This window comes from Spizellomyces punctatus (genome assembly GCF_000182565.1).
Source record: "Spizellomyces punctatus DAOM BR117 chromosome Unknown supercont1.3, whole genome shotgun sequence".
Lineage (NCBI taxonomy): Eukaryota > Fungi > Chytridiomycota > Chytridiomycetes > Spizellomycetales > Spizellomycetaceae > Spizellomyces > Spizellomyces punctatus.
In genome coordinates this window covers 1-11,687 of record NW_015971539.1, presented here as the reverse complement: position 1 = coordinate 11,687, position 11,687 = coordinate 1, and the positions used below count along the sequence as shown (strand labels likewise).

Sequence of the window (11,687 nt, the reverse complement as noted above, 5' to 3'; positions counted from 1 at the left end):
ACTTGAAACTTTACATATTTTGGAATTTCTTGCATCTATTTTCCACCTGAACGATGTAACTGATCTGGTCGCTCCCATTTGAAAAGATGTTTAGTGTGCCAAGTTGAGGACGAAGAATGGTTTCTTGGCCGTAGATCTTATGAGCCACTGGGGTTAAAGTACGAGAAGCCTTTACTACACAGTAGAGAACCAGTGGCCGCTACATGGATGAATAGGGTTGGGAGCTTCGTACTTGTTTTACCGCATATCTCAATTGCGACTATCGATAGCATAATGCACATGCGGGTCCAGTGTCCTCCACAGCTAATCTGAGCGCTTATTTCGTAATGCACCTTTGTAACGATATCGTAGAAGATATGCAAGCTTCGTCAGTCACGACTCGCCCACATCATTGGCTTCACCATAAATACAGTGATATTGAAAGTCTGGTTGAGCAGAGTTGGAAGTCTCGCCGTACTCATGTGCGAGCAAGAAAACACTTGTGATTTAGATTTGCTTTATCTTACCAAGGTTCTTTTGACGAGGATCTCCATCACGAGCAAGTAACGGCATTTGTTTTTGTAAGGTCAATGTCTCCCATTATATCCAGACCAAAGATATGTTGATGAAGTATGATACTATAAGTCTTTTGTATCTCGAATTTTTGATACATCTGACAAATCAAAGCCCACAGAGACTACATATCCTGTCAAGCAGCGACACCCTCACGATAGTGTGGTGTAAACTTGACAGCCAAGGATTAGAACATCTATTGGATGATTTACTGGCCTGTTCAGTCTCTCGCTAGGCTTAAAATCAAATCACCGATGTGCGTAAGTGGGTATGCCTTATTCTTTACTCAGTCGTCCAGCAAGGAAAATAAAACAAATCTCAACTAAAAAAAAGTCCACTCAAACAGGCACTGGAATAGCCTTTAATGCGGACACCGGGTGTCAACTATCTTTGTCCTTCCTCCGAGGCCCCACTCTGTCCAGAAACCTCCGACAACCTCTTATTTTGAGTCCTTGCCTGCGGAGTCGTAGATGACACCAGAGCTGATGCCAGTGCTGGTGCTCTGTTTCCCTGCAAGCTCTTATTGATCTGAATGGCTTTCGCAAATCGGGTCAACATAATGTTAAAGACCTCTTTGCACTGTGCGATTTCCAGTGGTTCGAAAATACTGTTTTTGGTCAAGTATCCATCGCGAATAGCGGAAAAGTCAACGTCGGTTGCCTGGATCATTGTTTGGGAGAGTTTCTTGATAGGAGAAACCAGAAAGTAGGCCATGATGATCGCAAAAACTGCCATTGCTGCCGTTGTACCGGCAACAGCTCCAATAACGCGCTTACGGGTTTGCTGCATTGTCTTTAGAAAGTCGTTCTTTGGTATCACGGCGACAACTAACCACTTGAAACCATTCGGGTCTACAATGTTACTAATCCATCGTGCGCTGACGAGAATGGTCCCATCGCCGTCCGGCAAGTCATTAAAAGTTGTCCACATTTCATTGGGGAAAGCAGTGGAGTTGGGGTAAATCAACTGCAAGCGACGCGCGACTTGCGATAACAGCTTATGAGGGCAGTCGAGTGCGGAATAGCGGTCCCCGGCGTGTATGCTGATATTGGGCACGCTGGCAGCAATCATGTGAAAGTAGACACTGCTGTTTGCGCTTGGTTCCCTAATTGTTGCAGAAAATAACCATTAAGTACACCCGCGCACTTGCGACTGAAGGAAATTTAGAGACAAGGACCGTACCACAATGCGACAACTGCATTAGGACTAACGTAGACCTTGCTCAGAATGCGTTGAATACTGGTCACCGAAAGTGCTAATGTCACAGCTCCAAAAGGCGGGACATCGGGATCCGCCTTGCCAAAAGGAAGGCCAGCCCTATGTTTGGTTGCGTCAGAGCTTCGTGTTATAACAAACAATATGCCAAACATCAATATACTACACAGTACCCACCATATTGGCCATTTGATGGGGTAGTAAATTTCGGTTAAACCGACATAATAGTCAGACCAGACCGTAGTACTGTTTCCATCGGGAAACGAAGGGAGTTCAATCTAGAAGGTAAAGTTAGTTTCCTGCCCTTGGTAGCTATTTTGTTCCCAACATTCAATGATAACCATCGAATCTTACCGATTGCCAGTAATGCCACGGTAAGCGGTTAAGTGGGCCAAACTGCATTTCACTATAATTATTGACTCCAGTGACATATCTTACGGCAAAATCGGTGACATTTGTCACGTTGTTATAGGATGAGCCGTCCTGCAACATGAGCACCTTTGGTGTAGCAAAGATCACACTCTCGTCACGATAGACTTCCAAGCCAGCAGAGGTTAGAAAGTCATAGGTTGCCGCAACCGCGTACAGTTGGGAGATGCTATGGGCTGCATGTTATCTTCTTAGCGGACATATGGAAACGAAAAAAATATGCAACCTACACAGTAACATCATCCGATAAAATATTGGTCACATTGGATTCAATCCTTTGGAAGAGCCGTAGGATGGCTGAGAACGTCCGAGAATCGTAAGGGCATCAGAGCATTGTTGAACGAGGGATGTTACACTATCATAAACTCGATCCATTGTAATGTCCTGTAAGGTCTCGGTAACTGGTGAAGGACAAGATGATTTGAGCATCGACAGAATCAACTCTATATTGCGGGTAAAGCAAAACTTACTCTCGTCGACAGTCTGGTCTGCCCCTTTGAATGCCATGAACCCAATGATGGAGATTGCCACAACAGATATGAGAACGGGAATCGCTGATAACCATCACCAATGAGAAACACCATCACAATTTCAGGATAACTCTAAAGCACACCCACAAAGACAACATACAGATCATTGGCACAACAAAAGGTATCCGCCAAAGTTTCTTCCTCTCTCTTGGTTGCCCATTCTCTTCTGCGACGGACCGTCGTGGATTATCACATTCACCAACCGTCACCCGTCTAGCACGCCCTTCTCCCAAAAATGGCGACTTGGCTGTCGCAGAGGTAGGCGTTCCCGGACTATCACCGTAAACTGAACAACGGTTTGACTCCATATTTTATTTCAACAAAGTTCCTTAAGCGAGCAAAATCTCTAACGTGTGCAAAGAAGTTAAAGGCAGCTCGCGCATCCTTTTATTGAAATACAGCCCTCGTCTCTACTCCAAGCCGAAATAACCAAAAATATACATGATCCTAACCATCATCTAGCTATCTCGGCGTTAAAATTATTTGGAGTAACATATCCTCGTGAGGATACGCAAGCGTCTACGTTTTCAGGCATGGAATCCTTTGTCATCATCTCCCAGTACATTACTAAACGCCTCCCATACCTAACCGGAGGACATACTTTTGAGCCTGGGCTTCGTTTGCGGTAACTATTTCGAGATATTCTTGAGGGACACTCTCCAGGTCTTACCAGAAACAATGTTGTGTCGATTAGGGTACAATGTCATCAATACGGGGATAATGGGAGACACTTGTCAATGTATAGTTGAGCGGGCAAACGCCGCATGACAATATACAAGTTTTAGAGAAGACTTAATTCAGCATGGGTGTTTGGCCGAGTTGGTCTAAGGCGCTACGTTCAGGTCGTAGTCTCTCCGGAGGCGTGAGTTCGAATCTCACAGCACCCATAGACGCTTTCACCTGGTCCTTTTTTTCAAGTTGCATTTATGTAATGCATATTTGTATGTACAAAGCAAAAATCACCTTGCCCCCTTCGCAGTTTTCTCCTGTTGCATACCTGGAAGTGAAATATTTATTTTTGTCTCGTCGTCATGAACGTATGTACTGAACTCGAGTTCTTCTCCATTGATTGTTCTCTAACTAGCTAGTTGAAGCTGCATGACTGTCCACCACTCAATGAGTCCGTCAACTGCAGCCAGCTTTAGAGGTCTACTCTCACATCCTAGCAACGCCATACAAGTTCCCGCCTTTCACTTCAGCCCCATAAATAACACTGAGACAAATGCCCAGAATGTCCCGGGTGTCCCTTGGGTCAATGATACTATCATCTAACAGTCGGGATGACGTAAAGTACACATCCTGTTCCTCAGCAACGGCGGACCTAAAAACCTCCAGACGTGCTGCAAGGGCTTCTTCATCCACCTTGCGATTCGCTCTACGATAGAGAGTGAAGTACTGGTTAGTAACCTCTTACTTGTGACCACAAGTGTGCAACTGACTTACCGAGCAGCCGCTTCACGAGCAATAATGTCCATGACACCCGTTAGTTGCTCGGGTCCCATAACAGAACACTTGCTGTTTGGGTAAGAAAATAAAAATCTGTCCATAAAAGAATGTCAGCGTAAGATGCTGTCATTGCACATATTACATCCTCGGACACATTAACCTACCTTGGCCGGTATGCTCGTCCACACATAGCGTAGTTCCCGGCCCCATAGCTTGCGCCCATGTTGATAGTTATGTGTGGTACGCAGCTATTTGATACCGCATTAATGAATCGGGCACCCGCCTTGATGATCCCTGCTTCCTCGTATACGCGTCCGACCATGAATCCAGTGATGTTTTGAAGGAAGAGGATGGGTGTTGATCTAGATATTTACGGCCAGCCATCAATGGACTGCAGTTTGCAATCGAATACAACACTACAGTGCACCCTACCGTTGATTGCACAGTTGTATGAATTGAGTGGCTTTATTTGCTTCCTCTGGAAAGATGACGCTGTTATTCGAAATAATACCGATTGGAATTCCTTCATAGAGAGAAAATGTCTAGTTTCCACCGGTATCTGTAATAGGGCATTCGATCATCAGCTAACCGTATACATGGGCGAACCCGGTAACAAGGTTGTTTCCGTATAGCGGTTTGAACTCGCTGAACCGACTACCATCAACAATTCGCGCAATAACCTCGCGGCATTCGAACGGGAGACGGATGTTTGCTTGTACTATTCCTAAAAGTTCCTCTAATGGACACACAGTAGCCTCTTCGTGAGCAACATCGAATTGAGCTGGCGCTGCGACTTGCAAGACTTACCAGATTCATAAACCGGCTCCTCAAAACGGCCCGTGATGTGTGTCATAGGAAGTGAACCGGCCTTTTCCCAGTTGAGGCCTTCGACCCACTCACGTGCCATGCGAATGGCATGCAGCTCATCGTCGGCCAATTGATCAGAGAGGCCTGCGTATTATTTTGATATGGGACGGCAATCAGAATTCTGCGCACGTTTTTCAACCGTTACGGAGCTGGCTCCTACCAGACTTTATGCTGTGCATTTCCGCGCCACCCAAAGACTCAGCATCAACGACTTCACCAGTGGCCATCTTGACGAGTGGAGGCCCACCCAGAAAGACTTGGGCTTGATTCTGAACAGTACAAAATATCAGCAGTGAGCGTACACGTGTATGCGACCAAGGTGAGGTGCGAGACAGTACCTTGACCATAATAACATAATCTGACATTCCCGGGGTGTACGCACCGCCGGCAGTAGAGCTACCGAAAACAACGCAGCAGGTTGGGATGTTGGCTTTAGACCTGAGATACGCCAAGAATAAGTGTAAGACAGGACTGGTACAGGCCTGAGACGTGATCGCAGTACGCACCGAATGGCCAAATTTCGGAAATTTCCACCTCCTGCATGAAATACTTGGGATTGCTGCCCTAGATTTGCACCAGCCTTCACACCGCTTTGGTATTAGGGATAATGTATGCGCCTGCAGCTGACTAGAGCACAATCATACCGATTGCGTGAGCCAGATCCCAGGCAGCCGATTCTCCATCTGAATTTCATGAAGCCTTAGTGCCTTCTTCACGCCCGCTTCATTGGTTGCACCGCCTGCAATGGTAGGTATATTTGCAGCTATAAGAGTTTCCACACCGCTGTTTTGGAGTACTCCAAGTCTTATTCAAGGGCTTAAAACAAGAGCGAAACGTATGATTGTGTCCCCACCAAACGAGGCCTATGCCTGCAACTGTAGAGCCGCCAATGGTCATATCTTCCTGTCCCCAGCCTGCCAATGGCATCAACTCGAGGAATGGAGAGTCTTCATCTATCAAGAGTTCAATACGGTCGCGAGCTGCAAAAGCAAAAGGGGGAGTTGGTTCCTTTAGTTTTCCAAGTCAAACGGTCGCGGACGTTGGGGAGTCCTCATTTCATCACGTACGGCCAGTATTGACAGTCTAGAACATATCTACATACCCAGCAACTGCCCTCTCTCCAAATGCCGTTGTATCACTTTTTTTCGTCCCTGTCCCGTAGCCTCCCGTAACCTTTCGCGGAGCTCTTGCACCAGCCCTGACATTTCGGCATGATTGGCCGTGTATTCTGGGCGGGACGTATCGACCTTGGACTTTATCCGACGATATTGATGTCCGTTGGAAGGTGGCGCCTGAGCGACGGACATTGTGTGTGGAAAAGGACAGTTCGAAATTGTGATGTCTGTGGTCTCCAGAGTCCTCAGTACTATCACAAACTACAACGTACGTGTCGCGTCGTCGTGTCGCGTCAACGGCGATCACTGTACAACTTCACAGCTTTTCAAATATGCAATTGTAGGGAATACCCAATGGTTGCTGGCATAGACATTTACCATTTTACAAGTATTTAGGATTAGCAGTCCTTCTTATCCCTTGTTTACAAAATTTCCCCCCAAAAGTCATCTCTATAATAGACATCAAGGTCGGACCCGTGTAAGGAGCGGTTCCACTTCCGTACTCCAGTAATTGGCAGGGCCATAGCAGTTGGGAGCTCTAGTAACAGTGTCAAAGTAGGCTGCAGAAAACCATTAATAGTAAATACAGAGGGAACTGTCGCGGTCAACAATGGAGAAGCGTGAAACAAAGGCATTACCGTTGTAAATATCTCCATCGTACCGTCCCAAGGGGCTCTTCAAGAGGAAATCCGGTCTTCCAAATGCTACATAGATATGACCAGAAAAGCGGGAAATTAGTCATAATTCTTAGATACTACAATGGCATTAGAAATGGCTGAACAACGGTACCATCCATTAAGGGAATAACATCGTTTCTCAGCTCCTTGCAGATTCCATTTCTCGCCACTCTCAAATTCTGTGCTTGGGCAGCGGTAACAAACCCTTCCTCCAACATCAAATCCAGGTCACGGACAGCCATGTCCAACGCCCATGTAAGCCCGACTTTTGTCAAGATGGGTTTCAAGCTAGTGTATTCGGATCCAAGCGAGCTGACGCTGGATGTGAAGAGGGAAAGCAGGTAGTGGATGGTGTGGAGGTGGCTGGCGTTCGGCGCAGAGACAAAAATCATCAGCCAATATAATCATTCGGAAGCAGTCCTAATTAAGAGGTCGCATCGTAATCTCACCTGAGGCGCAGAACGTCAAGCTGATGCTCGTTCCACACAGCTTCGACTTTATCTTGGCCCTTCTTAGCAACCGGTGCCAAGCGCTGTCCAATTCTCATAGCCTAGATAATGCCATCACATTAGTTTGAAAAAATGCTTCCACATCTCACTTGCCTAAAGACGTACCAGCTTGACGGTCAAAGACGCAAAGAGTCTTTGCAGTAAAGGCAAATCCAACCACGCGGCGGATGAATCGGCTGGGCACACATTAAACTCGAGGATGGCCTTGATATCCTTGAGGTACTCGGCACTTCCAAAGTTGGGCTTTCCTTGCATTGATCTGTTGACGCAATTAAGCACATATCGCTGAATGAATCAAAGTCAATGAGCAGTCTCTACGTCTGTGATACAGAAGAGGCTATATACCGCGGTTTGTTGCGCCAGAGGAAAGTTGTCCCCGCCGCCTGTTGTAAATACTCCCCAGTCGCCGATAATAGACGGAATCCCACTGTACGCGCTAAACCCATGTCCACCCATCGCTCTTCGGCATCGTTCGAGTATTTCAGAACCCCACCAAGTAATGGAAGCTTTTGCACCCGCGGCGACGCAATGGATGTCATTTAGGTACTGCCTATAAGCACTCGCGTCGTTAATGTGTACGATGTGAATGTTGGACTGAAAAAATAACGTACAAATATTCCTCGGTGTTTGTACGAGACAGTTCCTCCATGCGATCCCAGTACGCCCAGAGACAACTGGTGACCATAGGAAAAAGGTCAGAAGCCAAAAACAATGCGGGAGCTGGGAGAGCGAGTTACATACCGATCCACCAGCGACAAGACATACATTCCGGCAACTCCGGGCATCAAATTGACATAATGTGTTTGATAGTCCATAATCTGCTGGTTGCTAGTTCCCTGGCGTCGTGCACAACTATATCTCGTGGCAATTGTCAGGGCTTGTCCACAGAGATTATTTGTCCCATCAACTGTACAGAGACGCTCTGCGATAAGTGTGGCATATCTAGAAGTTTCTATGTCAGCATGTACAGATACAGAGCGACCGAAGGATAGACGTACACAAGAGCCTGGTTTGGAGGTTCGCTTATATTCCCTTCACGATCGATCTGCCATTATGCAGGTTTGTTTAATTAACGAATACACCTACTACAAATAACTTGAGTTATAGGTAACTAACCTGCGACCAGCGCATCAGCATGTTTTCTCTTGGGATTCGCACTTGCGTCAACTGGATCCATCCGTTGTCAAGTCCATGTCGCCCTGCTTTCGCTCCAATATCTCCGCAGGTTACTCCGGGAAACAACCTCCCAGTATGCCGATCGCGAAGAGGGACCATAAACCAGTTGAGACCACAGTTTTTGCCTTTGACGATCGTTTGGGCTAGGAATACCGTATGTGTAGCAGCCTGGCCAGACATCCCGATCCACCATTTCGTGCTGGTTAATGTCGGGCTGTGGAGAATGAACGAATCTGTAGCGTGATCAAAAGTCGCAGTGGCTTCCAGATCTCGAAGGGACGAGCTTCAAACACCAGTTGGTACATATTAGAAGTGGGTACTGGCGATCCAACAAAAATTGGGCTCGGATACCTATGACCGAGCTCCGTCTTTGACAAGGAGAAATGTTTGAGATTTTGAGGTTCACGACATGGAGGCTATGCTGTGCTTTCCACTTACCATGGCAAAGCACCCCAGCACGCTAAAGTCGTCGATATCTTTCACCCATGTCGTCTTTTTCTTTTGCTCCTCACTCGCAAACATCTTGATAGAGTTTCTGAATAGCATATGATGCACATAGAGACGCATTCCAAAGGACTCTGAGTAGGACCTTTGCACAAGTCGGATGTTAGGTTATCGGAAAGGTCTGGTTACCCCATACGGACGTGGACACGTACGATAGAACGACCTCAAATGCCTTCTGTTGAATGGGGTTCTTCAGGCTATGGTATATTTCCACAAACCGGCGGACTTGTGCCATACTTTTCTCTCGCGCTTCCGGTCGCGTAAGATCGTAGTCGTTTCCTCCATCGAACAAGAGAATTGGATCGCGTCGGATGATCTGATACGCGATTTCCTATGAAAGACAGATAGCTTTATAAACGTCCATGAAAGAGAGTGCATCATGGTATATAGAAAGTAGTCTAACTACTCTTGTTGCATTTTCCTCCTTGTAACTTTACGTTGATCCAAGTTAGCACCGTACCTTTGCCTGGGTGTATTCCTTCCCTCCGTTTAAATATGTCTGCATGAGATTCACATCAAACGAGGCATTTTTTCTCTCGCGTAGGATATCTGCCATCGGCTGGTTCAGCTGAAAGACCAAAGAGAATAAGCCATTCCTGAACATATTGAGAATACCTAGCGTATCGAATATACCTCTGGTCGCGGGCTAACTTCGAACGAATGACCGGCTCCACCAGAGCGACTGGCTCCGGTTGACTGTAGGTGAAGGGCAATAGATGCCAGACGGACAGCTGGGTTGGACATGGCTGGATAAGGACAGACCGTAAAGGCCAGAGAGAAGCACAAGGACAAAAGGAGCCAGCAGAACCCTCGTAAGAGCACACCGTCATGACTCATTATGACTCAGAGACCTGTTCCTGTGCGCAGCAGGCCACTAGATGTGGTTGATGCGACCTCCCAAAGGACAATATCCGCCATGTCCGCTCCATATCAACAAATCCTGTACTCTGTCAATGATGGTGTGGCTACGATCACGGTGAGCGTCTGAGTCTCATGTGCCGCAACATCTTGCAATTGTCTGCATATCTAGGGGACTTTATTTGCTAAATGTCGCCATTCATTCAACGGTGTAGCTCAACTATCCTGAACGAGCGAATGCCATATCGAGTACAATGTCAAAGGAAATACCAGACGCCTTTGCACGTGCGAATGAAGATCCTGTCGTCAGGGTTATTGTTCTGACCGGCACTGGTATGTAAGTCTCATTCAGCGAGTATCATAATATCGTGACACAACCGTAATCGACGAAACACTATCAGGCAAGTACTTTTGTACAGGAATGGACTTGGGGGGCTCGTCAACAGCGCAAAACGGAAGGTCTTCGAGTCCGCAGGTGGAGGCCGGCTACAGGTTTTTTGAGTCAATAGCAAATTCACCCAAGCCGGTCATTGCTCGCGTCAACGGTCCTTGCCTGGGCGGCGGGGTCGGTGTATTGTTTTGCTGCGATATCCGAGTCTCTGTCGCATCCGCGTATATCTCGTTCCCTGAAGTGCGGAGAGGACTTGTCCCTGCCATAATATCGCTGTATATTACGCCCCAGCTGGGTCCATTTCGAACCCGTCAGTACATGTTGACAGGAGAGAAGGTGACCGCCAAGGAATGCCTTCGCATTGGTGCCTTATCCGAAGTAGTGGATGACGAGGTGGCTTTGGATACATGTACGAGAAAGTACTCTGATTTGCTGATCGAAGGAGCTCCTGGAGCACTGACGAATGTCAAACACCTCGTGCGATTGGTTTCTGAATCGCCCGCACATGAAGATGCGATCCCACATGTAAAGGAAGTCTTTACAAAGATGCTTCAGTCGGAGGAGGCGCGGGATGGAATGTCTGCATTTTTAAAGAAAACCAAGCCTTCGTGGTCAAAGCAGAGGCCATCAAAGCTCTGAGCCCTGTGATGGACACTGAGAGCTCTGAGGTGATGACTTCCAACTTTGAAGCGCCGAATGTGCAGTAGGTGTACGTCTGGCTCATGAGGTCCCGGAGTGTGTTACAACATCTATGTTGAAGCTGGTAAAGTCATAATACGAACGAAACTCAAATGAGACACCCTACCAAGGGAAGGCAGCGTAAATTGTAGTTTACTTGAGGTACCTTCAGGTGTGTCTTTCAAGTAGATGAATTGTTGATAAATCCGACAGTCTTCTTGTTATACAAAATTGAAATCAGTTATGAGCACTAGTATGTCCTGGCGATATGATCACTATCCGTTGGCTTGGACGGATTTGGGTTACAGTTAAGGACGAGTATTTATGTACACATTTACAAAAAAAAAGTACAAGATAAAAAACACATTCAATTGCTAAGTACAGAGTCCAGCCCTGTACTGGTGCTCATCAGTCCTCACTCCCTCCCCCTTCGCCTTGTGCAGAACCCAGTCAGCAACCTTTACAATGTCGCCAGTAGCTTAAAATCCAGTTAAAGAATTACGTTATTTCGTATCGTGTCCAGTTTACGATATAGAAAATCGCAGAGATCATTAGGAGTAGAAAAGCAGTCCCAGCGAATGAGTTAGGAGGTGGATGAAGATTGATTTCGCTGCAGTGAACCTGGTGTCGCAGTAGGAGTCCGTCCCGTCATCTCTTCCCCAATTTCACTCACAATCCGTCCAGCAACCCTTGGTAACGTTGCAGGACGTTTATAATCCGGCGGAAGCATTGTGTTTTGC

At 46.8% G+C, this 11,687-nt stretch overlaps 3 protein-coding genes and 1 non-coding gene across 4 annotated transcripts; 2 read left to right on the top strand and 2 right to left on the bottom strand.

The window, feature by feature from the left end:
* Positions 1 to 3,530: 3,530 nt before the first annotated feature.
* On the top strand, positions 3,531 to 3,613 carry SPPG_10039. Its single transcript has one exon. It is a non-coding gene; the product is annotated as a tRNA-Leu (tRNA).
* A 92-nt stretch (positions 3,614 to 3,705) lies between these two features.
* SPPG_01695 (uncharacterized protein) lies at positions 3,706 to 6,424 on the bottom strand. The gene is made up of 12 exons (XM_016750017.1): positions 6,142 to 6,424; positions 5,893 to 6,019; positions 5,684 to 5,822; positions 5,546 to 5,619; positions 5,378 to 5,477; positions 5,200 to 5,308; positions 4,980 to 5,123; positions 4,762 to 4,908; positions 4,605 to 4,695; positions 4,337 to 4,534; positions 4,170 to 4,265; positions 3,706 to 4,101 (listed from the first exon to the last, which is right to left on the bottom strand). The coding sequence occupies exons 1-12, from the start codon at positions 6,344 to 6,346 to the stop codon at positions 3,882 to 3,884; spliced, it is 1,650 nt and encodes a 549-aa protein (XP_016610649.1). The 5' UTR covers positions 6,347 to 6,424; the 3' UTR covers positions 3,706 to 3,881.
* Positions 6,425 to 6,492: 68 nt separating this feature from the next.
* On the bottom strand, positions 6,493 to 9,803 carry SPPG_01694 (uncharacterized protein). Its single transcript, XM_016750016.1, has 15 exons — positions 9,654 to 9,803; positions 9,481 to 9,588; positions 9,173 to 9,351; positions 8,955 to 9,105; positions 8,868 to 8,884; positions 8,457 to 8,799; positions 8,339 to 8,385; positions 8,082 to 8,282; positions 7,952 to 8,014; positions 7,686 to 7,890; positions 7,446 to 7,625; positions 7,281 to 7,381; positions 6,944 to 7,194; positions 6,793 to 6,858; positions 6,493 to 6,714 (listed from the first exon to the last, which is right to left on the bottom strand). The coding sequence occupies exons 1-15, from the start codon at positions 9,762 to 9,764 to the stop codon at positions 6,617 to 6,619; spliced, it is 2,121 nt and encodes a 706-aa protein (XP_016610648.1). The 5' UTR covers positions 9,765 to 9,803; the 3' UTR covers positions 6,493 to 6,616.
* Positions 9,804 to 9,915: 112 nt separating this feature from the next.
* On the top strand, positions 9,916 to 11,310 carry SPPG_01693 (uncharacterized protein). Its single transcript, XM_016750015.1, has 3 exons — positions 9,916 to 9,996; positions 10,094 to 10,211; positions 10,280 to 11,310. Exons 1-3 carry the CDS (start codon positions 9,937 to 9,939, stop codon positions 10,906 to 10,908), a joined length of 807 nt encoding a protein of 268 aa, XP_016610647.1. The 5' UTR covers positions 9,916 to 9,936; the 3' UTR covers positions 10,909 to 11,310.
* The last annotated feature ends 377 nt before the right edge of the window (positions 11,311 to 11,687 follow it).

Bases quoted from the DNA above. Each gene is read 5' to 3' on its own strand.
- SPPG_01693 (XM_016750015.1), top strand. From the start codon at position 9,937: ATGTCCGCTCCATATCAACAAATCCTGTACTCTGTCAATGATGGTGTG. The intron at 9,997-10,093 runs GTGAGCGTCTGA...TCAACGGTGTAG, and splicing joins ATGGTGTGGCTACGATCACG to CTCAACTATCCTGAACGAGC. The intron at 10,212-10,279 runs GTATGTAAGTCT...AAACACTATCAG, and splicing joins TATTGTTCTGACCGGCACTG to GCAAGTACTTTTGTACAGGA.
- SPPG_01694 (XM_016750016.1), bottom strand. From the start codon at position 9,764: ATGTCCAACCCAGCTGTCCGTCTGGCATCTATTGCCCTTCACCTACAG. The intron at 9,589-9,653 runs GTATATTCGATA...TTGGTCTTTCAG, and splicing joins AAGTTAGCCCGCGACCAGAG to CTGAACCAGCCGATGGCAGA. The intron at 8,015-8,081 runs GTATGTAACTCG...TATGGTCACCAG, and splicing joins GTCTTGTCGCTGGTGGATCG to TTGTCTCTGGGCGTACTGGG.
- SPPG_01695 (XM_016750017.1), bottom strand. From the start codon at position 6,346: ATGTCCGTCGCTCAGGCGCCACCTTCCAACGGACATCAATATCGTCGG. The intron at 5,823-5,892 runs GTGGGGACACAA...ACTCCAAAACAG, and splicing joins GCAGGCATAGGCCTCGTTTG to CGGTGTGGAAACTCTTATAG. The intron at 5,478-5,545 runs GTGCGTACTGCG...GGCGTATCTCAG, and splicing joins TTCCGAAATTTGGCCATTCG to GTCTAAAGCCAACATCCCAA.